At 42.1% G+C, this 27,528-nt stretch overlaps 1 protein-coding gene across 6 annotated transcripts in view; it reads right to left on the minus strand.

The window, feature by feature from the left end:
* Positions 1-4,468: 4,468 nt before the first annotated feature.
* Positions 4,469-27,528, minus strand: part of PRELID2 (PRELI domain containing 2) — a 74,049-nt gene continuing 50,989 nt past the window's right edge. For all 6 annotated transcript variants that reach the window (XM_027607013.2, XM_027607010.2, XM_027607012.2 and 3 more), the window contains 2 exons: positions 12,210-12,279; positions 4,469-8,536 (listed from right to left, as the gene is read on the minus strand). In XM_027607013.2, coding sequence (XP_027462814.1) covers positions 12,220-12,279 — 60 coding nt within the window. In that variant the 3' untranslated portion in view covers positions 4,469-8,536; positions 12,210-12,219. The remainder of the gene's footprint in view (positions 8,537-12,209; positions 12,280-27,528) is intronic.

Genomic DNA, 27,528 nt, shown 5'->3' on the forward strand with positions numbered 1-27,528 from the left:
GGCACCGTTCCAACAGTTTTTACATGTCTTGAGCTCATTTAATCCTTTCAACAACCCTAAAAAAGAGGCCCTATTATTACTCCCTCCCATATGAACAAAACAAAGCCCTGAGCATTTAGGTACACACCTAGGGTATGACATAACCAGGACTCCAATTTACATTTCTGGGATAAATCTGAACAAATCAATGCTCAGATTTCTTGTATATTAATCCTAATCTATCACCTAATATATAGTCAAATTTCACTTTTTCGAAGGGAAACTCAGATCTGACCAGGACACATTCTTTCAACAAAGAATTTGGGGTACTACTATAGTTGGCATTCTCAATAGAAATGTGTTTTGTAAATAAAAGTAAAGGTTATTCCTGCTGGCAACTGCCATACAATTTCCATCTAGATGATAGTTAAAACATATCTGAGAGAATACAACCAGAAAAGAGGTTTATTATTGGTAATGGTAAAAGCTTCGCTATAGGAGAACCAGCCGCACCACTCTAATTACAAGAATCAAGAATCAAAACACCGCTTCATTAATTTTTTCCTTGTGTTTGTTATTTTACTCCATCAAGACTAATTATACCCCTTCCCATGGATTTTAACAAGCACTGTAGACAGAGTGCTTAGAAAAGCTGCGGTCTATAGGTGTATCTGCTGTCTCCATTTAGGAAAAAACGTATGTCAAAAACATATACTGACAAACAAAATTTTCCCAACTAGTGTTTTCTCTTAACAAAAGAGGAAACATGACTACCTCCCAAAAAATGAGAGAAAAATAACTTAAACTTTAATATTTAATAAATACTCTTCATACTTACGTACCTCCTTCTCAACAACGAAGAGTTGTGCATTAACTCAGCCCTCAAAATAACCCATGATGTCCCTGATGGCAAGGCTTGCCCAAGTTTATAGGATATTTGCCCTATTTTGTATCACAAGATATTGGCAGAAGGCCATGCTGCTGGGATGCAAGGCCATCTCTGAGGAACATGGGAATTCTGGGGGTTCCGGGGGACTGGGGTGTCCTATATCAGGGCTTCCCAGACTTTTCTGGAGAGGAATCTGACTCCCACTAGCAGAAGACAGCCCTGGAGCATTTGGGATGTGCTAATTGCCAAGTGCTTGCAGCAGGCTGAAGCACATGTAATGGCCACTCTTTGGTATTTCCAGTAGATTCAACCTCATATAACACCTGCCATGTTCTAGGCAGCACACTAAGCAGCGCTCCAAGCAAAAGGACTTTATGGCTTCTGTTTTTTTCTAAATTAAGGTTCCATTCCAGTTTTACAACCTACAAAGTTATATGTTTAATAGAAAAACAATGTGTCCCACAAATCCTGGAGAAAAAGAAATGCTTTAAGAGAAGCATTCTGCCCATCTCCCTTCATGATAGATGGCTTCATACATCCCTCACAGAGATGACTATATATTCCCAAGGGTACAAATACCCTATTTCAAAAATTGCAGGTGACACTCCCCAGGAAGAGTTTTCCGAGGCAAATGGGGGGGGGGCCAAAATAAATGCCTGGCTGACACTCTACTCCTCCCCAACTCTCCTCTGCAAAATCCTTGCCTTACTAAGGCCCCAAAACATTGTTAGCACTTAATTTTTTCCAGAAGAAATAGTTCTCATAGCACTTGATAGAACAATTAACACCTAAGGAAACAAGTTATAAAGCTAGCTTCTGACTTCGCACATACAAAAAGACTACTTTACATACTGGAATACTTCCAATTGTAATCTGATGCTTCGTGTAATCCAATTTAAAACTGTAATTAAAAATTGTAGCCATGTAGTGCCTCAAATGTGACTCCAACTTTTCCAGTCTCTAGATCCAATCACGAAGATCCAGGAGAAAGCTGCATTAGACTTTTTTTTTTCTTCTATGTCTATGAATACATACAGAGAAAGGAAGACATGAACTGAGCCTCTAAACCTCCATGGTATATCCTGCAATTCTCTGAAATGTCATTTGTGCAAGAAAGTACCAGACAACCAAGATTTCCTCATGGTCACCCTAACCTACTCAGTGACAGGTATAACCTTGATAGGTTTTCTCCCTTTCTCTCTCCCTCTTCTGGCCCCTGTTTCCAGTTTCCAGTTTCCTGTTTCCAGTTACAAAGACTAGACTCTGGGCTAATTCATTCATTAAATTCTTTCTGGGTGCTTTATGTAAGCCTCCTGTCCTAGAGACCAGGGAAATTTTTTTTTTTTTTTGACAGATTGACAAGAATGACTTTGGTTTTGATGAGATTAATGACTACATCTCTAAACACAAAAAACAGAGGAGGTTCAGTCCGGAAAGTTATTTGCCCTAAACCTCTAAAGAAAATTGACAATGTGGTCACTTCCAAGTCGGCACAATTGATGGACTTTTGAATTTAGGGGGACATCTAAACTCACAATAAGAAAACAAAACATACAAGTGAACAGTTCACATTTTCTCCTTCGTTGTCAGATCTAAAAGTTCAGCCTGGCACCAACACAAAGAAGGAATGATTCCATCAGCAGCTTAACAGATGGCAGGCACGAAATGGCTGCAACCTTCTCCAAGAATGCTGGCAAATAGCTCCATGGAGTTTAATTTACCAGGATGGGGGCTGCTATTTTCTGCCTGGCACCTCCTGCACAGCAGGCCTGGCCACAGCTTGGGGAGCTGCATCTTAGGGTCCAGCAGTGCAAGGTCTCAGGTTAACCCTTCGAGACAAGCAAGGGTCTTGAGTTATTATGGCATCCTTCTTCTGCACTGGATTCTGTTCCAACAAATGCAACTCAAACTTTTGATCATTAACAAAGCCAACTGCACTGGTGGAGTGTTTTTAGGATCACTTTTCTTCTACTAGCATTTAAGAGACACCACAGCACTTTTTTCTTGGACAGTAAATTACATTTTTCTGAAGGCCTAGAGGCAAAATTCACCAAAAGGGAGAGGTCTCATATTGCCAACTCCCTCCTCCAGCTAGCTATGTAAGGGATCCCACTTATGGAATAAGAGACATTATTTCTGAAGGTGGTAGGAATTTCCACGCATGGCTTCAGGATCAGCTGGGGAGCTTTACACAATCCAGATGCCAGGGCTGTGACCTAGAATCTCTGGAAATGGGACACAAGCATCAGTGTGTTTTAAAGCTACCCGGGGGTTCCGATCAGCCATCAGGGTATGCAAGAAATACTGCATTTAAAGTTTTAAAGGTTGCATTTTACATTTCTAGAAATTGTTGCGATAAGTTAATAAAATTTCTATTCTGAGCCCCCATCACACTGAGCTTGTCATTGTTAGGATTCCACCTCTCTACCTGCCCCAGTCTCTCCAATGCTTGTGTGAAAGTTCTCTGGAGTTTGCAGGATTACTCCACACTAGTTAGCATGCCTCACCCAGACATCAGGGAAACACTACCCTGCAGCCATGAATTCAGGAATGCCCTTGGACCAGGCTGTGATAGTCAGAACAGTCTGAAAGTAAAAGATGTTTATGCTTGAATATCCTGTACCCAGCAAACATTATGTGATGCAAAGTTCCTTTGTGGCTCAGAGGAGGAGGTGGTCTCCTGCAGGGCAGCTCCGCCCTTGTACATATAAGGCTGATCCTAGAGAAAACTGGTTATCTTCCAAAAGGTATGATGTGCCCCCTCACTAATTCAGACAGGATCATCCACAACCGTGCAATCTGCTGGTGAGGCTTCAGGGCCACCAAGCTATCCGTTTATATGTTGGTGTCTCCACTGCGTGTCCTTGGCTGATTTTTTTCGCCCTTAAATAAGCAACCATTGTTTGATTTACTCAGGAGGTACATGCGTCTGGTCTTACCATCAACTGGTGCCCACCGCTGCCATCTGTCCATAGAATGTCAGTGCAGGCCTCCTAGAAACCCCTGGATCAAGTCAAAACTTGAAGGGTTTGCCTGCCTTTTGCTTGAACACAATAGATGCTCCGTAAATGCTGGTTGAACTAAGGACCCGGGCTCTAATAAAAGCAAAGCATTGACAGGGCGTGGACAGGGCATTTTGGAAAAAAGGCACAGAAAGCCACGCCAATTCATCCAAGTGCAAAGCAGACAAGTGAAAGGATCTCATGGAACTCCCATGGAAACAAAGTACAGAAAGCAGAGCTGAGCCTCACAACTCAAGCAGCGGCTGTGTGTCCCTCCCTCTGGGGGATCACGTGACTCCACGCTGCAGTGTCTGTGTCGCGCTTCATTTCTTCTCTCTTGGCCCACCCAGGACCTTTGCCCCATTAGCCCATGGCCCCTTCAGGTCGCCCAAAGAGGAGCCTCTGCTTATTTCTGGGAGAAAGGTTAACGGCTCACCTTGAGGGAAGCAGGGAGCGAACATCCTATGGTGGGTGTTAACACCCGCATGGGGGGGCTGCTGTACAGGACGAGGATCATCCCTACCGACGATAAACACAAACTCTGCTGGGTGACATGATACCCCCAAGAAACTAAAGATCATGCATAAGTACTAATCGTAACACCTTTATTTCAGAATGTCTACAGGATTGAATTTCACACCTATACAACTAATTGATAGGGTACACGGTGAACCAGAAATACTTTTATCCTGCACAAAAACGTGGCCTGAGAAATGTTCATTTGAATTTACTTACATTGCACATTATACAACTGTACATATAAAAACACGAACACATTTGGGGGAGACAACGGCTTCTAGATCAAAAGACATCATCTGTAGCAACATCTCACTTACCTTGAGGTCAAAGATTTGACAAGTGTAGTCGAGAAATCAGGAAGCTATAGGAAAATAGAAAAATCCCATCACCAGATCAATGCAGCAACATAAATTCGTTTTACTTATTCTCAGGAAAGCCCCTCAAAGCCTCACTCAGATCCTGTTTAGTGTTGAGACCTACAGTAGGCAGTGACATGAGTTCCCAACCCTGGACAGAACGAGAGGAAGTTTCCTAGAGGCAGGCGAAGGTATCCACGGCAGAGCTCAAAGAGCAGAGCCATTCGGTGGAGGGGCTTTAACAAACCCAAAGGGGGCCTGAAGCAATGAAAAACATAAAGGATGACCTTCAAATTTTTTCATTATTTTTAGTAGATTGTTCACAAAAGCAGGGACATGTACACTAAGAGTTACAATGTAAATGGCTCAAATAAAGCAAAAAAGACGTGTAACTGAAAAGAACAACCTTGACTTGTCGACACCGTGTACCCTACAATGTCTGACAAATGGGATATCATTACCACACATATACTGCTTATAAAATACACAATTTATATAAAAAGAATACAGCACCCTTTTTGTCCACATATGATTGAACCCATAAAAGCCCCTTCATGGTAAAAGCACCTCAATCATGTAGGGATAGCCTCAGTCAGCTTATCTCTGCATTAAGAACTTTATATCGTGTCCTGAGCAGTCAATTCTATTGATCAGTGAGCCCAAATGACTGCAAAATCTTTTTACATGATAGGAGACACAGAGGGCAACGACACGGTCCCTTGAAATCAGTGTTTCTCAAAATACGATCTGTGGAGCAGCACAACTGAATCTCCTGGTGAATTCGCTTTAAAATGTAGATCCCCCAGTCCCAAGTGAAGTTCCTTGAATCATAATCTCTGGGGGAAGGTCTGAGAGCCTACAGTTTAGCACTCTTCCCCGAGGATTTCTGGTACAAGTAGAAGTGTGGGAATCACTCTACAAAATCATCGCCTTGAAGTGTAGGCTCAGGGGTGCCCGGCTGGCTCAGTTGGTTAAGGGTCTGACTCTTGATTTCAGCTCAGGTCTTGATCTCAGGGCTGTGAGTTCAAACCCCATGCTGGGCTCCACGCTATGTGTGGAGCCTACTAAAAAAAAAAAAAAAAAAAAAAAATGAAGTGTAGGCTCAGCCACCCAGTCAGGAGGTAACTGGCCAGGCCTATGAATTAACCCCTTCCCACACTTGTTCCTAATATGCCTGGTAAGGCGGTACTACTACCGGTTTTGACATTTCTAATTAGTCTTATCACAGGAAAAGGATTCTGACATATAATAAAAATAAACTCTAACAAGCTCTAATTAATTTTAAAAAGAGCATAAGATTTCTAAGCCATATATGTGGAGTTCAAAGCAATGGATGCCTGCAGAGTGTTTAAAAAAAATACTGAGTATCCAGAGGATTTCTTGGGAATGAGAAGAAAATACATCTCAAAGCAGTCTTGTAGGAGAGGCAGAATGCAGCTTACATCCAGAATGGGGAAATGCAAATCTATTAAAAATTGGCTGGGGTGTTTAAGCTAGGCCTTAACACTCTTGAGGGAGAGACTGAAAACTACTGACAAACACATTTTGTATGGCCGGCAAAATGTTTTAAACAATTCTGAATTATTGCCAACCTATAAAAACTGGGAGAATTCTTTTCTTTAAAAAAATCTGTCTTTTTCTACCAAACTGGTGGAATCACTAGAAAGGCCAGCCACACGGCCACAGTGTGGAGGACCTGGGCAGCAGCTACCCACCTTTACAAAGGTGTGCATCCTGTCTCCCAGCGGCCACCTGCCCGGTGCCCAAAGCCATTTGCACTGGCCACCCCGGCTCCAGGCAATTAGGGCAAAAATTCAGCCTCTCCGTGCTTCACTCTTTCTAGTTCTAACAAAAATGCTTGCTACAAAGATCCTTTCCTACTTTAGAAGTGTTGAGAAAGAAATCAGATAATGTCTGAAAATCACCTAGAATTCACTATAGCGTTCTCATCCCTAGCTGCCTATTGGAACCACCTAGGGAGCTTTAGAAAATATGGACACCGGGTTCCACCCCCAGAGATTCTGCTGTATTGCTCTGGGAAGTAACCCCGGGCAGCAGCGGATGGTGCATAAAGCTCCCCAGGTGGTTCTAATGAACACCCAAGGCTGAGAACTTCTGCCTTCAGAGGATGCACGGTGTTGAGTGTGAAGCAGTAAGTTCATTCCAATGTCAACCTCCAAATATGGATTTCTAACCCCTCACCTTTGTGATACTTTACATCACCTTTTATTTTGTGAAATGGGACATTATTCCGAAAGCCTACCAAATGCCATTTACAAACTGGGAAAGGAAGTCAAAGCGTGTTCTGGTTTCTACCATTCCTTTTCCCTCCAACACACCTGAAGGATGAAACTCTAAAAAAATGAGAATTATCCTAAAGGGACAAAACTCAAGCAGCTCAAACAGCTCAAACACAGTAAGAAGCAGCTCACACTGGCAGGCTTGAATGAACAAATAAAATTGTTTTGAAATTCATCACTGCACTAAGTGGAAAAATATTCAAATATTTTAAAAAAAAGAACGATTTCCCCAAGTCTTTCCAGTAATGGCCCAATTTTTATCTTAAGCAGATAAATTCCAAATTATTGCCTCTCTTCAAGCTTTCTGTTAGGTAGTGTGCATTTATATTTTGGCTTCTAATCATGGGAAATGCAAACTACTGTCACCTAATTTTCAAACAGTAATACTACCCTACAATGCATCTGAAAAGTACATTTTCAAAATGGGTTCACATAATAACGACTTCTACTCTGCAAGAGGTCACATACTGCACTTGATAGACATGATCTCAAATCGGTCCAACAACCTCACGAAGTTAATCCCATAACCCCATTGGACAATTAAAAAGAAAGAGCTTCAGAAAGATTAAAAATTATGTACACGATCGATCACTGAGCTAGTGGGCGGCAACACTTGCACTCAAACACAGGTCTGTCAAATTCCCACACCTGTGCTTTTCGCACTAAACTCCCCCCCTTGCCCTTCCATGTTTAATCATCATGAGACAGAGGCATGTGCGCCCAGTTCTCCCGCCTTGCCAGTGAAAAACAGAGAGGCTAACGATCTGCTCCCCATCTCACGATGCCAGAGTTACACGCTGCCTCCCCGCTCCCCACGCCATGTTCTTTCAGAAGACCAGATGAGCCAGCTGACATGTTACATTACAGAATCTATACCAATGGCCCTTAGGTAGTACTTATGGGCAGCAGAATCTATACCGATGGCCCTTAGGTAGTACTTATGGGCAGATATCAAATGCTCCCGATTTCTGAGAATCAAACATTGATCTAAACATGTCTTAGCTTCAACCCAGGCCTGGTACATTCCTTTCTGTTGTAGGCCACCCATGCATCAGGCATCAGGTTCAGCTCCTTTATCTGTCCCAGAATCTTCTCATGAATCCTATGAGCAATGATGCTGATGACATAGGCACAAGTACCACTCGCCAGGGCTCTAGCCTGCCCTTGGCTTCCCTGACACCGTCACCAGGCAATCAGCAAGACATCCTGAAGAAGGGCAGACGTCACCTTCTGTGGGTTTTTTCCTTTATTTGTAAATCATAAAGACACTGTGCCATAAAAATCCATCTGGAAGGTCTCATATCCAAGAGGGCCGCTATCTGAGGCAGGCTCCCAGGGGAGGATATCGTTTCACGTCCTGGCAGGAAGCCCTCCTCTTCTTTAAGCTGCCGACACTGTATCCTGAAGCTTGTATTTGGAAAACTGTACGCATCGGTGATGTGTTACGGCCAAGAAGTGATTCTCGAGCAAAAGTAGCACAACACAGCCCCCCTGCAACAGAAAGCAAACAGGCTTTATCACCGAATAAACATGTCTCGCCAATCAGTACTTATTTGCCTCTTTTCTGAAGCAACTCTTAAAAGTCACTTGAATGCTATCACTATGGATAATTCTTGAAGAAACTGCATTTCTGCCTCCTAATGATCTTTGAACAAAGCTGGCATCTTATTTTATTAAGTCCAGTGACCCAGAGGAGCTGGTTCAAAGGGGAGTTATGACAGAGCCAAAGCTGAGGGCTTCATCACTCCAGTGTGAAAGAACTCTGCCGAGTTATCAAACCTCACCAAGCCCAGTCTCGCAACTGCCAGTGGCAAGAACAAACAGATGTCAGGGCTATTTGTTTTATTCAAAAATGACAGGAAATCAAAAATTATCAAATGGATGTGTCAGCTGCAACACCACAAGCATATTGGTTGGTGAGATTTATGTACCTCTATTCTGGCTCATGACAAAATCACCTTCTAAGCTTTCTAATATTCAAATGCCCACATAGATACACAGGCCAGAGAGAGTTCTGGGGAGTATCTTGAGGACTGCGCACCATATACAAGGTGGTCACAATCTATGTGAATTTAAATTATGCACATCTGAAATGGAGTATGATATAAAAATAGTAAATGTCTCCCTATGCAAATTCATCCAAATCCCACAGAATTTTTTTTTAATTAAGAACTGCAAAATTCTCAAACTGGCGAATTGACTCCACTGTACACAGCACCTAGACCTCCACCACATCACAGAGCTGCTTTATCCGCTAAACAAAAACACCTACTTTTCTAGTCCCTTGTGCACGTGCACTGGAACTTCATGAACAATGGTAATGACGACGGTTGCTGCTATTTTAACTTCATTGTTGTGATAATTTCAATGCTTTTTTAGCCCTTAAAATAGAATCATCCGGGTGGTGAGGTTAGAGCTAATACAGAGAAAATAAACTGTCACACTATTAACCTTGAAATACATACCCAATGCCATCTCAAAAAGGCTAAACACCCACCATAAGGCTCCTTGATCATAACTTAGGACGGGGCATATGCTCAAACCTAGGGGACAGAAAGCTTTTCCTTAAAAGACCAGACAGGAAATATTTTAAGCCTTGCAGGAGAGGAGCACTCTATCACAGCCATTCACTCCGGTGTTGCAGCCGTAAGAAAGCCAGAGACATAGCTGTGTTCCAATAAAACTTTATTTACAAAAGCAGATAGCAGGTTGGATTTGGCCTGAGGGCAACAACTGACTGACCCTTCCTCTACAGCCTTAGACCTGATATCTACCCCCTTCCTTTAAATGTGACATTTTATTGCTCAAAAAAACATTCTCCCATTTTCCGTAGAGCCAATTTTGAGAAAAGAAGTTCCATTAAAACAGGCATATTTCAAGCTTGCCAAAACTCTAATAATAGTGAGGGAAAAAAAAAAGGGAAGCAATATCTGGCAAAAACACGGCAGCAACATCAAAGCCTTAAAATGTCCTATATCACCTTTTTTACGAAGCTTACATATCTATGTATTTGTCAAAACTCACCAAACTGTACACTTAAAATTGGTCAATTTAATTGTACATAAATAATACTTCAATAAAGTGGATATTGAAAAAGTGCTTAAAGCCTCGGCAACAGGCTCTCCTTTGGATTAGATTTATGTGGTAGAAGTATATATCCGTTACTTCACATTTGCCCCCCTGGGTCATGAATTAAGAGAGCTTGAATTATGTAAATCCTTCAAAACCTTTGTTGCATTAAATGCCCTGAATACAACTGTCCCACACTAAACTCCTGGTAGTACCCAGACCTCAACCACTTCACTTGAAAGAGGAGAATAAGTAGCTTTTAGAAACAATGCAAAGCCGCGAGTTCATGGCTTAGCTTTCAACCACAGTAAAAACAAAACAAATAAACAAACAAAAAGAGCATGGGTAATTTATGACAATAGGTGAGGCCTGTTGAATTTCCTCATTTCACTTAAAATCAAAGACACAAGTTGGTGTGAGTGTCATCTCTGTTCTTTTCAGTTGTCTTTCCTCCAGTGTGGAGCATGTCAGCATTTAAGCAGAAAAAAAAAAAAAAAGTTAAACAGGACGTGGGTGAGATGCTAAAATCAGGGAAAAGCAATACAAGAAAATCATTCCTCTGATTAATCTAAAGACAACAAAATATACGACAACAATTTGAGAACTCCAGTTATAAGCTTCCTCAGTGCCCTTGTATTTCATCATCTGTCTCCACTCAGAGACAAGACATTGTTTAAAGCAACTGTTCTCAGTGTGGGCCCTGGACCAGCAGCATCAGCATCACCTGGGACCCTGCTAGAAATACAAATCCTCGGACGGCACCGCAGACCTACTGACTCAGAAACTCTGAGAGTGGGACCCACCCATCTATGTTTAACAAATCCTCCAGACGATTCTGATATTCAAGGACGTTCCAAATCATCAATTTGAAGTTTGAAAACCAATGTCTACTTATAAGTGGAGTCCTGTCACATTCTCTCATTTAACCTGGAGCTGACCTTAGGAATAAGATGGGATCCGCACTCAAGTGTGTGAGGTCTAGAGCTACTTGGTGAGCCTCACAAAAATGCCTCAAGAATTTTGTTCAAAGAACAGAGTAGATGCAGGAACACAGCATATTTAGATTTCATTTCAACATTTTTGAGCACCTGCCATGTGCTGTGCTTGTGCTAAATGAAATTATCTTATTTAGCCTCCCCAGTCATGAATAAACGTACTCACAGGCCTGGCTAGTGTGTGTTCAATGCCGAAGAACTTGTACATAAATGTTCATTTTGCTTCTTCTTTGGTTAATCGTTCTCAAACTGTATTGTATATCACAATTAGAGTCCAAAGTTGCTTCTCAGATGTTAAAAATCCAAGTCCAATAAATTTGGTAAGAGGCAAATCCATTACACTCATTTATTTTAGGCTCTGGTTCTCTCTTAAATAACTTTGTTCTGTCCTTTCTACTATAGAGACCATTGTCCTTCGTGTAGACAGTAAAAACTTAAGGAAAAAAAAAATTAATGCTAAAACCCCCCTGCTACCTGTGACCCCGACAGCATTTGTCCTCAACTAGAGGTGGTGAGTGCCTTTCTGCCATGCTCTACGGACCACACACAGTGCTTGTCACGCACGGCACCCTCACCCAGAGCCCACGAGTATTCTCAAGATGTCAGAACCCTTCTCTATAGCGTTTCAGGTATAGCCACTCCCAACCAGTGGAAGTATTGATAACCAATAAAATATATTTATTTCACTGGCCAATCAAAACATGCCCCTTTCTTGTTTCTCTTTCTGCTTCAAATACAGCTTTTAAACCCTTCCTTTTATTGTTCCCAGAATAAAACTAAGTTTCTGTTAATCCTGAACCACACTCTACAAATCTGTGGCACCTTGAGGGTTGCAATCATGCTGGATTGTGCTAAGCAGTTTAAACAATTTGAATGCAGTTGTAACCCAGCACGTGGTACCAAAATGCTCTGAAAATCAAAGAAACAAAGTAAATGAAGGTGCTAAAGAGATAACAAAACACCTGTGAGACAGTATCCTCTGCCTGTAACTGGGAAATGTACAGCATGAGTAGCCCAGGGAGGCTAATGCATAATACAGGACTTAAAAGCATGAAAACATGGCTGGAGTAAATAATTCTGATTTTGCTTTTGGTACTCACTGATGATTCTTTATTCGGCTGAGGGGGCACCACACTGTTCCTTCAGCAGCATCTCCATTATTCTAATTCCCTAGAGAGAGAAGAAAGAACCCATCAGAACGCCACAGTTCGTGGACAAACACTTTTACATTCATCACGACCCTTTCCCTTCAAGAAATCCAAGTCGCGGCACTATACTTATTTCAGAAAAGTAAGCTCATAGTCATACCTTACATTTTTATAGTATTTTCCTCACCAATTTCACATCTATTTTCTCTATGTGGGCTCAGAATTAGTCAAGGGAAGCAGGCACAGGAGAGTTTAGAATCTCCATTTTTAACAACAGAAAACAGGCCAAGAGAAGGTAAGTCACTTCTTGAAAGTGGCCCAGCTGCTAAGGGGCATTGCCAGAGCTGGAATAATAATGGCAATAATGAGTACTTACTGAGCACTTACAAATGCGCTACACTGGCTACCCAGGTTTGCGTGAGCGTGGTCCTGGGTAGTGGGTGCAGGGTGCACCACGGAGACCCCTCCAGCACCTGGGCACCCCTTCCCCACCTGCCAGCACTGGGGGCACAGCCACCCTCAGCCAAAGGTAGCTGCCTTACCTGAGGTCATGTCCCCTCTCCAGGGGCCGCCCACATCCAAGGACCAGTGGATATGGGGGCTTAAAGGCCCAGCCTCCTTCCCCCCCCCAGACAACTGAAGGACACCCCAGGTCTAGAGGTCCCCATGGGATCAGCTGAGACCTTCACTGCTCCATCACCACAGTTCAAAGTCCCCTCCTGCCTGATTCTGTTTCCCCCACTCCCTTGCAAGGGCAGTCACCCTCTGCACAAAAGTCTTTGTCTCTGAGTCTGTGTCCCAAGAGCCAGCCTGGGACACCTAGTTTAATACACACCAAACCCCTGAACAAGTACGATTCTTACTCCCATTTTACAGATGAGGAAACTGTAACTCCAAGAGGTTCAAGCAATTTTTCCAAAATCATACATCTGTTGAGTAACAATGCAGGGAAAGAACAGAGCCACTCTATTCTGGCTTCAAAGGGTCCCCTGCCCCTTCTCACGTGCTCAACTCCATGACTGCACATCCCCACCTGTCCATGCACCCACCTTGCCAATCAAAATCTGCCCCGGAGGAAGGAGGACAGCAGATATTTCCTCTTTCCTCCTTCAAGAACAAGTTCTGCAGACCAGGGGATAAACCTTCACATAGAAAGACAGGATGATGATGTAATTATGAGCTAGAGTTTTAAGGAAGTCAGAGCTGGATCTGGGACTGGGGTTGGCGGTGGGGGGGGGGGGGGAGAATGGGAGACACTGTGTTCAGGGACTAGAAAGTAGTTTACAGGGAATAGGAATGATCTAAGCTAACTTAAAACATAGGTCCCCAGACTGCTCACAGAAACTCTGAATATACAGGATGACCTCAAGCAGGCCCCAGAACTGCGCACTTTAGCAAGCACCCAGGTGATACCCGTGATGGGGCAGGTGTGGTAAACACTGAGGGAGCTACAAGAGAAAAAACTGGGGCTTCCTACTAAGGGTTTATTTTGTGCCACAGCAAGGGAGTGAGCCTCCAGAGAAGACCATAAAATATATTTAGTGCGAGAGTACACCAAACAAAATGTAACATATTCTCGAGGTTTCAGATGCTCCTTCAGATGGTGGCTAGCCATCGCCACAAATACTGCCCCTGTCCTACAAGGAAGAAGCATCAATGAAAGGGTCCTGACAGAATGCTGAGCAGCACAGAGTGGGGACGAACTACAGCTGCAAACTCTAAGACCAGGGGCATGGCTGCCGGAGTCGGGACGCCCAGCTTCTGGTCACGGTAGTGCCAAGTTATTCTGCGGTACTTTAGCTGAGTCACTTTTTACAAAGAAGTAACTGAGACTGGGGAGCTAAGGGGACAGCAAGGCCAAAGGGGGAGCGCAGCTGCACACCAGAACCAGGAGGGGAACCCACAGAAGCACATAGGGATCCCCACGTCTTACTGAGAGCCGCGCCGTCCGCATTTCTGGGGCTGGGGCATGGAACCTGTAAATTTGTAATATACCTCATGTAGTTCTGAAGCCCAACTGGTTCATTTACTAGAATTTGTGAATAGCAGCCTGACACTACCTCGAAGATCCCTCTCAGCCCTGCCAGTCTGAGAATGCATTTCGGAAGATAGGGTACACACTGCCCTCTGGTACTCTTAGAGCTACTCTCCTTTCCAAGAATTAGGGGGAGGAGGAGGGGAGTGGGGATGAAACCACCAGTGCAATGAAATTTAACCTCATTCTTACCCCTAAGATCTAACTGCTCTCATTTCTGCTCTCATCAACAAATCCACTCAACAAATATTATGCACCTACTGTGTGCACTGGAGATTAAATGGTGAACAAACAAGATAAAGCCCCTGCCAACACTGAGCTTACAATCTAGTAGTTTTCATTCCCCTTGTTTCCATTTATTTGTTTGTTTCAACAAAACCCTGAACAATAACTAAATGCCTTCCTTCTATTTTCAGGAAGAATAAGGACAGCCATGTTGATTCCGCTGCAACCTCCTTTTCGCATAAATCTGGTGGTATGTCTTTAAAAACAGGAAAGCACGCTCCCTCCTTAGGAAGTGAGCACCGGTGAACTCTCCCCAGTCGCCTAAGAAGAATGCCACCACTTATGGAGCTGAACACTAACTGACATAAGTGAAGACTTTGAGGTTTGCCTTGGGAATTGAAAGACATTATTTATTGAATCAATTATGTTCACAATGTGACAGTTGATTTTTCTTTCCCCCTTTTCCCCCCTCTCTCATACCAATTTAGTCTTTTTAAGGAGAACAGTTAGAAATAGAAGGTGGAGAACAGAGGCAGAGAGAGAGAGACCTATAAAGTGAATTAAAAAAAAAAAAAACCCTAACAGGGCGGCGAAACCATTATTTAGTACCTCTCTTTAGTATGGAGGGACCAAATAAAAACCCAATCGATAGAGTCCTTTCAAATAAAGTTCCAATGCTTAAAAATCAACCCCTAGGAGATCAGGCTTAAAGAGGCTAAATTTACACCACTTATCACACAATGATGTCTGAAGTGCAGAGCAAACATTAAGTGAATCCACCTTTATAGATATGGCTTAAAAGCTTTTTGGACTGACAAACCATAAAGCAGCTTGATTTTATTATTCCTTTCCCCTCTGAGATTTTTTCTATAACAAGGCTATCTTTCTCTATTTGCCAATGTACAGAGAAGTGAGCCCTCTCACGGTCTCATTTCCCTAATACCAACACTGTGTGGGCCAAGCGCATCCCCACAAAGGCGTCCCAGAGTCTCACAGATTGAAAACACTTCACAGATCCCCCACGCTAAGAGTCTCTGAGAAATAGCTGATTATTGTGGGAAACAAAAAGCTTGTCTGAAGGGGAGCTGGAAAAAACTGGAGCTAAAGGTGGCTCGGTCCAGACAGTATATTTATTCTGTTCTCCAAATGATGCTTCCTTAAGAAGCCCTGACTGACCTAGGAGGTCCCAAAGAGAGTGGTATTAGACCTTATAAAAATTGCAGAGTTCTAAAGCAGTTCTCAAAAGACACATCTATGGGGCACTCTTAACAAAACAAGAACAGCTCACTTAATTATCACAAAGATAAAAGATGGGTGCAGAATTTGGCACACAAAAGGTACTGGATGTTGTTGGATTACAAGACTGATAAACTGATTACTTTCGAATGCCAGGCTGAAAGAGTCTGAATTTTAACATTACAGTAGCATTCTGCCCAGGAGTTAGGATTCTTCAAAGAGCAGTGGAAAAGGCCAGGATAACAAGGGCTGCCCAGGAGATGAAAGAACAAAACAAGGAAAGAATAAAGAATGGAAGTATTAAAAAAAAAAAAAAAAAAGGTGGAAAAGAATGATGTGAAAAGAATTTGACAGCAGAGGCAGGACCTAAAATGGGTCCCCAAGAATCTGGATTAGCCATGGGGATGTTTACAAAGTGCAGTAATGTCAAATGCTGAAGTTCACATTAGAAAACCACTCACTTTCGATAAAAACATTTACATCAAGTTGACCTCACGTCTTTTTCTATTTTTTTCATTCAGTTGGTTTACACAAAACTTTCCTCAAATCTTTTCACTTCCTCTGTGTAGAATCCTAACAGTATGAATTTAAAAGGAAGGATGAGAATATGTCACTCCCTGCTTCAACCCTTTCAGAGTGTCCCATTGCTCTTATAAGACATGCACACTCACTATCACGGCTCCAGGGATTTCCCACTAAGGTTGGTGCCCTGCAAAGACACAAGCCTGCTTTCCATTCAGGCAGCATGCTCAGTTCCTTTCTCTTTCACGCACTGTTCCCTCCAGCAGGAACATCCCCAGATCTTCCAGTGGCCGGATACCTCCTTGCCATACTGAGATCTCAACTCAGCCAGCACCTCCTCAGAGACTCCCGACGGCCCTAGCTAAAACAGCCTGGCCACAGCCTGGATCACACAGCTTGGTCCTACTGTCTTTATAGCACTCATCATGATAAAAAATGATCGTGCTTTTTCAAATATTTTGTACTGTCAGCCATCCCCTCCCCCCAATAGAAAGGAAGCTCTAGGAGAAGGGAGAAACACCTGGCCAGTGGGCATCGTCTGTGGGGAAAAAGGGAGGAATCCGCATCCAGTTTTCTCAGTAAAAGAGAAACACTGCTCAAGGCTTCTCCAGGAAGACATCTTTTGCCCAGTAAAGGATCTTTTAATCTGATGTAGGTTAATTCATTTACATTTAGGTGTTCCTCACCCATAAAGCTAGGATAACACCAAACAATAGTCAAAATTATTGGCATATACTCTATGCCAAGCACTGTGCTGAGTGGTTTACCTGCCATTGGCTTAGTTTACTCTCCTATCTGCCTTAGAGGATTATCTTTTTTCTTTTGGATGAGATCTGAGGTTCAGAAAAATTAAGCATCTGCACAAAAATCCCACAATAACTAACAAGCAAAGAGTCTTGATTTGACCCAAAGCAATCAGGACCGAGAGTCCAGGATCCAGGATGTTTCCACACAAGGGGGCAGAAGGCATAAATGAGATTGTATATGTGAAAATGCCTATTATAATGCTAGGTACACAGCAGGAGCTTGTTCTTCCCTTCCCTTCCCAGCTTGTTCAAAAAGCCTGATAAATAAATTAGACATTGCAGCCCTGCTCCCAAACTAAATGGCACAATTCTTAATATATGAATCAATATTTAATCACCTCTACAAATTACTTTAAATACAATGCTTTTCAAGTAGGAATATCTGATAGGATGTATGACCTCACTATAACTTTCCCATAGTAGCTAATAAACTCTTGCATAAGATTCATTTTTATTTTGATAAGTAACCCAAAATCTTTAGGTGTAACTGCAGAACATTAACAGATATAATAATTCAGATGTCTGTGCTTCACATTATAAAACTCCCTCTCTCCTTAAAGAGAATATTTAATCTCACAACTGGTTGTGGAAAAGAATATACCCCCAAATAATAAAAACTAAGAATTGGCAAGGACACTATAATGTCTAGTCCAGAGAGCAAAGTCTTTGCAAGGAACTGTGGGTGATGTGCCTGAGTCAGAGAGGTGTCCCAGGATGAAAGATGACCAAGCCATTTCCCTCTTGCCAGTTCTCAAATAAACTCTGACGTGGCATGAACAGTTTAGTAGCTAAAAGGCATATGGGCATTGGTGTTTGCCTATTTTATAAAATTCCTTCCCCAACCCTCCAGGGTAACCCCATTAATATATTTTCATTTTTAGTTTTTTAAAACGACCTATATATAATTTTATTTTTCCTGACTTGGACTATATGGCTTTTTCACCACTAACCAACAGGCCAGCCTCCAACCTAGTGCCACATGCCATCCATGACATTTCTGACAAACGATCTTCTGTTGCCTGCTTAGAAACCTCCACAGAGGGGAGGCTTTCTACCTCTATTCCATCTGTCAGTCCTCATTATACGGCAGTCTTCCCAACACTAAGGTGACACTGCCTCAGTGCCTGGCACACTGAAGGGGTCCAGTACCAACTCTTTTAACAAACAAACTAAAACACAAGGCTCCTATCACTTCCCTTTATTGGCACTTATTCACTATTCATCAAATTTAAGCACAGTCATAATTCCGCCTTGCTTCTTCCCTGTTCTGAGAGATAAAATGATTGCCAGCAGGCTTGTTTTCTCTAACAGAAGAAATAAATCCACTAGATGCCCAGATAATTCTCCTTTTACTTTGAGCTCTCCCCTTCTTTCCTTCTTTTTACCCACATTCATATTATTTTCTGTACGTCAACAATTTTCTTTACATGTAAGGCCAGCCTACTGCGTCTTCACATCTCATGTGTCCTTTGAGGGAAATACAATTTTCAAAAGCCATATTTCAGTCAAAAACCCATCACACCAAATCTCACCAATACTGAAACTATCTCAGTTAATCCTCTCAGGAGTCCCCTGAGCTAAGACACGTTTACTCTCACCATTTCCAGGTAAGGAAATTGGGCCTCAAAGAGGAGAGTAACTTGCTCAGGGTCACAGAGTGAGTTAAGTGACCAACCTGAAATTTAAACCTGGATTTCTCCAACTCTTACCACAATGGGTATTTACCTCAATGAGTTTGTTTCTGGACGCATACAATGGGTGGACGGAGGTGAGCAAGCATGCCTGCTTGCAGGATTGCTGTGAGGATTCACTGAGGCAACATATAAAGCTACTGGCACATGACAGACTTTTGTCAGGCATTCCCACCCTTTCTCCCTGGGGCCTGAAAAGCGACTACTGATTTCTTTGCAGACCCAAATCTGACTACGGGTCCCTCACAGTGGGACTCCCATGACCAGGCACCCCAACCCACCCCCGCCACCCCACCCCCATTCAGTGGATGGTCAGTGACCCAGAAGATATGTCAGCAAGGGCTCACCTCATGCCTGGATCAGATTTCTCCAAGCATTTGGGCATTTTACCTGATCTTCACATCACCTCTAAGAGCTACTAAAACTTCCATTTGACAACACTGAGCCCCACAGAGTAAGCCAGCTTTCTCTAGGTCACAGGGTCTTCAGCAAAAGGAACAGAACTAGAATCCAAATCACAGGAAAGAACTGTTTATAGAAAGACTATGGCCCTACTAGGCTGTGCCGAGCACATCATAGGCCTGTTCTCATTTAAGCCTCACACTCAACGTACGAGTCAGTGACATGAAGAAAATGAGCCTCACAGCTATGTAAGTGCAGAATCCAGATTCACACCCTGGTTTTTGTGACTGAGCCCACAAGACATCACCTCCTTAAAAAGGTACATTTTCAGGCTTCTCTTAGTCAAATCCCCAAAAAATGACATGTTGCCTTAGGCATAGTCCTTCCTGCCATCCCAAAGTTATTTCCATCTACATCTGGGTGATTTTAATTTATCTATTTAGGGGAGGCGGGCTGAAACGAAGCTACATGTAATTCTTGAAACTTCCTTAAGGATAAAAGCACCTCATCTCATCTCCAAACGCACTTCATTTTCTGTTGATACCAAGTGAAGCTCTCCCATGCACTAGGAAGAAGGACGACAGGCACGTGGCACAGGTAACATTCCCATTTTCACACAATATCTGCCAATTAGAATTCCTTGGTTTTATTGAAAAACTAGTAAGGCTGTTACTTCCCACAAAAAGGCTTTCATTATTCCTTGGGGCTAAAACCCCAGGGAGGCTGAATGAGGTATGAGGTTAGAGCTGTGAGCTGGAGGGCCGTAATGAACCTTAGCTACGTAACTAGGAGGGCTCATCTGCACTCCCCATCCTGCATGCCACCGGTGCAGTATACGGCAGAACCATGACGTCCATGGCAAGTAGAAGCATTTAATATTACAAATTAACACAAACAACCAGAACAAAAGCTACAAATAAATGACTAAATCATAAAATCACTATGTGCAAATAATAGTCTAAAGATAACCTACCTGCTGTTTTTAAGAGTCATTTATTTGCAAAGGGGGGAAAAAAACCATGTAGTGCTCACAGATGCAAATATTCTTTAAAGTCCCCAGCCATTATCCCCATTATTATCAAATAATAAACTGATAAGGGGAAAGAGAGAGTGAAGAAATGGTTGTAATAGCACATGTGATACTCTTTAAAAATTGCTCTATTTCAATTGCTAACTAAATGGAAGCATTATTGGTTAATCCCTAGGATCTTATCCTTTGTATTGTTTGGTCCCAGATATTCCTTCATGAATTAATAACTCCCACAAGAACGACGTTATAAATCTCCCAGCTGCCTTGAATGTTTAACAATGTGATAAAACTCTTCCCTTCAATAAAAAAAAAGCTCCGTTTTATAAAAAAAAAAAATACATTTGCACATCCTTCACTTGGTGAACTGCAAAGGTGAGACTCCTTTTAAAGAACAAGCACCTGTAAGCAATTCTGGCTCTCATTCTGAGACTGAAGCAAAACCCTCCAAGCTCAGGGACACCTGAATCACACTTTGTTTGGAATTTGGCCAAGAAATTCAGGTTCCCTGGGAAATCATTTGTTAGACTGGCTGACATGGAAAGGGACGAGCTGCTGGAAAAGTAAAGTAGGAGGGATATGTAATCTAGGCATCAGGTGAAGAGACTTAAGGGTCTGACTGCCTCATGTGAAAATGGGTTCTACCACTCACCACCTGTGTGACTTGGGGCACGTCGACTGTCTCCTAAATCTGTAAAATGGTCATAACAGTCCTTACCGCAGAGCAGTGTTACGCAAATTGGAGGTAACACACGTAAGTACTGAGGATGATGCCTAGGGCATAGAAAGTGCTCAACAAATATGACCTGTTATTACCTTTCCTATTACCCCAATGACTAAAAAGTTTCGCTGCCTTTAAGAATATTTTAAAAAATAGAATAGAAACAGGGGCACCTGGGTGGCTCAGTCGGTGAAGGGTCTGGAGCCCCAGGTCAGGCTTCCAACTCAGCAGGGAGTCCGCTTCTCCCTCTTCTTGAAACCCCCCCCTCCCCGCACCGCTCATGCTCGCTCTCTCTCTCTCCCTAATAAATAAACAAAAAATCCTTAAAAACTAGGATAGAAACAAAGTCTTTGCACGTTCGGAAAATCATTCAATAATATGCACATGTGTTCACTAATTCAGTAACTATTTACTGAGCACTGACTATGCGCTAGGTGCTGAGGATAAAGTGCTGAGCCCCACATTGAAGCCTCCTGTACACTAAGGCAAACGAAGAATCATGAAAACCGCCACATCCTGATACCAGTACTTCAGGGAATCTTTTCTATGGTAATGACACGAAATATCAAAGATTCTAGTATAAAGATGTTTCACATGGTCTCGCTTCTAATGGGAAGCTTGGAAACGACTTCAGCGTTCAATCCTAAAGAAACAGGGCAATCAATTATTATATAACAACTTAACGAAGTATTATGCAGTCATTAAAATGTTGGCTTTGCAGTTCCTCCAGTTGCTGTGATATGCATTTATGATATAATATTACCTGAAAAGAGCAAGACATGAAATTGTACTTACACTGCAATTATGACTGTCTAAAATCTGCACATAAAAGACTGAAAAGAACATGCCAATTTGAGCTATAATGGCAGGATAACAGTTATCATTTCTGGAGTATTTAATATATGCCAAGATATTTTAAGCACTTCATTATACTATTCCTTTTTATTCTCCTGCTCAGAAGGTAAGTACTATCATTCACATTTCACCAGAGGCTCTATCTGTACGCACCCTATGAGAGAGGGCCCAGAGATTTTAAGTTCGGATTCCAGTGACTTCAAAGACAGATTATCATAACCTCTAAATAACTGTCTGCAGCCTTAATAGGAAAAATAAGTTTTTGCTTATAACTTCCTTGCATTTTTCGTTTTAAATAATAACAACTGATTATCTGCTGTGTGCCAAGTCCTGTCCTGAGCATTTCATGCATATAACTCATTTACTTCTCATAAGTACTTGACAAAGTAGATTCCAATACTATCCTCACTTTACAGATGAGGAAAATGAGACTCAGAAATTAAGGTCAATTACTCAAGGTCACACAGCTGATCAGTACAGGGCATTCTGCTGGTTTTCAAAGATATCTAGGGCAAAAGAACTTATATGGCTCTGCTGAAAATAAATATTTTAAAACATGTGCAGGTAGCACCTATACAAAAACATTTTAAACAAAACCTTAATTTTTTTTATACAGACTGAAAGAGTCTTTTTGGGAGAAGTGCAGCCATTTTTTAAATTATGAAATACTCAAACATATCAAGAAGCGAAGAAAAAAACACTTTAAAAAATGTTAGTATCTTGAAAAGTAAAAAAGCAACATCCCCACCAGAGGCTATCAACTGAGTGCTTTTTTTAATTATAGCCTTTAAATTCTTCTTTAATTGGTGTCAGTATGAAAGGAGTTAATTAACTCTCAAAAACCCACCATTTTCCTTTTCTAACAAAATTCGGAGAAAAACAGAAACATAGTTTAGCTAGACTCTAAGGAAGAAAGCTAGACAAGAAATAAGGAGTCAAGGTGACTCAGTCAGTTAAGTGTCTGATGACTCTTGATTTTGACTCAGGTCATGATCTCAGGGTTGTAAGATCAAGCCCCTGTTGGACTCCCCGATGAGCCTGGAGCCTGCTTAATATTCTCTCTCTCTCTCCCTCTCCCTGCTCTGCCCCTCCCACCCCCCACAAGGAAGGAAGGAAGAAAAGAAGGGAGGAAGGGAGGGAGGGAGGGAGGGAAGGGTCAAATCCCAGGCAGCAAGTGGGATCCCGAAGAAGAAAAATCTTCTCCCAAAAAGGCAAAGAAATATCACTCCAACAAACCTGGGTTCACAAGCCACAGGCTTCTTTCCTCATTACGTGGCAGGCTCTCCAGCCTTCTCCCCGTCTCCTGCTGGGGCTCTGCCTGGTACCACAAGTCCCACAGAGGGTGGGCACAACTAAAGGGGTCATTCAGCAAGAGATGAAATTCTCCCACAGACTGGGGACACAGAATAAGAAATCCCACCTACAGAGAAGGAAAAATGATCAAGGGGAACAGCAGGACACCTCGGAGAACTCACAGAGCATTTAATTAGTATGCTGCAGGGCTTAAGCACACAACTGAAGTTTAACTATTGGAGGTACCTTTAAGAAATTAAATTACCTTTGCAATTCAAGTTGCTCTACCCAGAATTCTGTATTAACTCCTGACCTGAGAAGCCTCAATGACATTTTTCTGGCCTTGTTGGTCAAACTAAGAATCTTAATTTAGCACAAAGAACCCAGCTGAATTCAAGTCCAGTCCTACAACAGATCTGATCCACAAAAGATTTGTGCCTCAAATGCATTTAATCCACGCAATCTGCAGACACAGCCCCAATTTTTCCAGTATTTCAATGCCACTGGCCAGCGCTGTTTCAGTTTTCAATTCTGTGTCTGCCTTAGGTTTATATGAGGTATGTGAAGATTTATGGTGGCCACAAACACCTATTTTCTTGTTGTCTCTGTTTTTGAATTTAGCACAACAGAGTGGGAAAGGGAGCTCAGAAAAGTAACAGATTGGTCGGAAAGTCTATCCAGAACAGTGGGGAGAACATGGCTCCCAAATCTCCAAAGATTCCTGGGTGGGTGTGAGAGAAAAGGAGTGTTAGGACAGCAAGCAAGTATCACAGTAAGTGTTATGGAGATGACATTTTCTCTATGTTCTGACAAGTGTTGACTTTAAGAAGGTCATGTGACTCCAAGGTCATACCCCAAGCTGATGGAGACCAGTCATGCATTTGTCCTGTCTCCTCAGTCAAGCTCTTTGGGGGAAAGGATTCTGCCCTCAAGGCCAGGGAGTCAGAGTATGGCAGTTAAGAGGATGGGCTCTGAGGTCAGACCCCCTGGAATTCCAGCTCTGCCACCTGCTGGCTGATGACCCTGTGCAAGTAAAGTAACTTGTGCCTCCGCTCCCTCATCTGTAAAATGGACTCTCTCTCACAGTCACTGGGAGAACCCAGTGCTCATAAAATAGTGCAGTGCTTGGCTCATGGCAAACACTCAATAGATGACAGTTAATATTAATACTGTATCTGGTTTTCTCCAAATTTCCAGAACAGTCTGTTTTCAGAAAGCATGGATTAAAAATAAGGCAACATGTCTATTATGGGGTACCAATAGCTCAAAGACCCCTACAACTCCTACAAATCTTTGTAATAAGCACTTTATTTAACTCACCTGAACAGGACTATAAAATGAAACTGTAACATCCCTACCACATGCTTACCATCCCCCCCTTGCTAACTAGTATTTTATGAAAGCATGTTTATCATTTTTAAATATTTTATTGCCACCACCTCAACCCTTGACCATCTACTTATTACATGAATTATCTCTGATGGTCCTGGATCCCCACTTAACTTAAACTCTTGGATTTTTATGCAGGCTTAAAGACAATCTGTCAGAAAAAAAATTTAAATCTTGATATTTACACACTGAGGGAAAGGAGGAACGGCTCCAAAAAAAAAAAAAAAAAATCACATCATGTCAGAATTAAAACCAACCCTCCTAGTCCAATCCCTGATTTACAAAAGATGATACTGAAGTTCAGAGCAACCAGTCCAAGCAATGTGGCCACTGAGTGCGGCCAAGGCAGGGCCTCTACCCGATTTCCTGATTCTTGGCCCCTGCATTAAATGCTGCATGAAATAAGTCAAGCAGAGAAAGTCAATTATCATATGGTTTCACTTACTTGTGGAACATAAGGTATAGCATGGAGGACATTAGGAGAAGGAAGGGAAAAATGAAGGGGGGGGATCAGAGGGGGAGACAAACCATGAGAGACTATGGACACCGGGAAACAAACTGAGGGTTCTGGAGGGGAGAGGGGTGGGGGGATGGGTTAGCCCAGTGATGGGTATTAAGGAGGGCACGTATTGCATGGAGCACTGGGTGTTACAAGAAAACAATGAATCATGGAACACTACATCAAAAACTAATGATGTACTGTATGGTGACTAACATAATAAAATTAAATTAAATTAAAAAAATAAATGCTGCATGATGTGCGGAGACGTGACTTCCGATCACTATGCAAATAATGCCAGTGACATATCTAGGGCTCAAGAAACCACTTTCTACATGTATCATATGACCTCGCTGATATGAGGAATTCTTAATCTCAGGAAACAAACTGAGGGTTGCTGGAGTGGTGGGGGGTGGGAGGGATGGGGTGGCTGGGTGATGGACATTGGGGAGGGTATGTGCTATGGTGAGCGCTGTGAATTGTGCGAGACTGCTGAATCACAGATCTGTACCTCTGAAACAAATAATGCAATATGTGTTAAGAAAAAAAAAAAAGAAGAAGATAGCAGGAGGGGAAGAATGAAGGGGAGTAAATCGGAGGGGGAGACGAACCATGAGAGACGATGGACTCTGAAAAACAAACTGAGGGTTCTAGAGGGGAGGGGGGTGGGGGGATGAGTTAGCCTGGTGATGGGTATTAAAGAGGGCACGTTCTGCGTGGAGCACTGGGTGTTATGCACAAACAATGAATCATGGAACATTACATCAAAAACTAATGATGTAATGTATGGTGATTAACATAACAATAAAAAAACACTTTCTGCCATTTCAGCTAAAAGCCTAACTTCTCAGGTTCATCGAGTTTCACAGAAGGCAATGCCCTACAGTTGCAGCTGGCTGATTGCAGGGTTTCCCCCAAAGTTTTACCACTGGGCAGTCTCTTACAACCCTGATGAATTCAAATGAGCCATCACAGGATTCTGGATTCTTAAGGCTCACAGTCAAGGTAAAGGCATTGACTTAAACTCAGGGAAAGGACCAAAGACTGTTATCACTCACAGCATTCTCATTTTCACCGAGAGGTTTTCACTACAAAGGCTACATTGCTTGGGACTAAAACTCTAGAGATAGCAGGACAAGCTGAGCTGACGGGGAGGGGATAGGTAAGCAGAGGGCTGTTACCATCATTTAACTGATCTAGCAATAAAAAAAATCTTGAAAAGATTCACGTAACCAAGAAGGAAATACAAGTCTCCAACATGCAGTCAGCAGATTATTATACTGATGTTCGTATGTCATACTGGTGACTTTTATTTATTCTTTTGAATGACACTTTTATTTGCTGTCTTCCTCTTATCTTAGAATTACTGGGTTTTGAAATGTCCATTCTTTTTTAGGTAGTGACTACCATGCACGTGTGTCTACTAGACATTCACAGATGAGGAACTGAGCAGCTCCAGGCAACCAGTCCAAGGCAACACCATTAGCGTGGAGGAGGACTGGGTCAAACAACTAGTTAACGACAGAAACATTAACTTTCAATGTCCTTGGAATAGGCCTCAGAAGACTGGAGCTAACAATTTCATTTCCTCTTCACAATAATCCTATGAGGGTAGAATAATGAACCCTGCTTTCCTAATGACAAATGAAGTTCTAAGAGGTTAGGTCCTTCATTCAAGTCACACAGCAAGAAAACTGGTACTACCCAGTTGGCTTCTGGTGGAAGCTACAAATTGGCAAAAATTCTTTTGTAAAGAAATTTAGTGATTCACATCAAAGGTCTTAAAAATGTGCACACTCTTTAACCCAGGAAGTGATGAGATATATACACAAGCATTTGTATTCATGGATTTACCACAATATTATCTATAATGGTGAAAAAAAAATGGAAACCAACAAGAAAAGCAATTCTGCCAATGGACTATTATGAAGGCATCAAAACTCATGTTTTCAAGGAGGGCTAACTAAACAGAATAATCCCATAAATGAAAAAGATGGGCTAACTAAACAGAATAATCCCAGTTTTGTTAGGGGCGCTTGGGTGGCTCAGTCGGTTAAGCGTCTGCCTTCGGCTCAGGTCATGATCCCAGGGTCCTGGCATCGAGCCCCGCATCGGGCTCCCTGCTCCGCAGGAAGCCTGCTTCTCCCTCTCCCACTCCCCCTGCTTGTGTTCCCTCTCTCACTGTTTCTCTCTCTCTCTCTCTCTCTCTGTGAATTAAATAAATAAATACAATCTTAAAAAAAAAAATCCCAATTTTGTCTTTCAAAAAAATACCATACAGACATACATATGTATGCCAACATACACAAAGACACATAGAAGGAACTAAATCAAAATGTTAAATGTGGATAAAATGAGTATTAAAATTATGGATTTAAACAAATGATAAAAAATAATTTTTAAAAAACCATAAACGGTTGCAATCAAATTTTTGTCCAGGCAAGTATTTAAGAAGGTATTGACATATAAAAATATCTTTCTTATCAGAGAACTCTTAATGCTTGTAATTCTTGAAGTTTCTTTATGTGCCAGCCATACTTCATATATGTGCCCTCAATCTTTAAAATATC

The sequence above is a fragment of the Zalophus californianus genome, chromosome 5 (genome assembly GCF_009762305.2).
Source record: "Zalophus californianus isolate mZalCal1 chromosome 5, mZalCal1.pri.v2, whole genome shotgun sequence".
NCBI lineage: Eukaryota > Metazoa > Chordata > Mammalia > Carnivora > Otariidae > Zalophus > Zalophus californianus.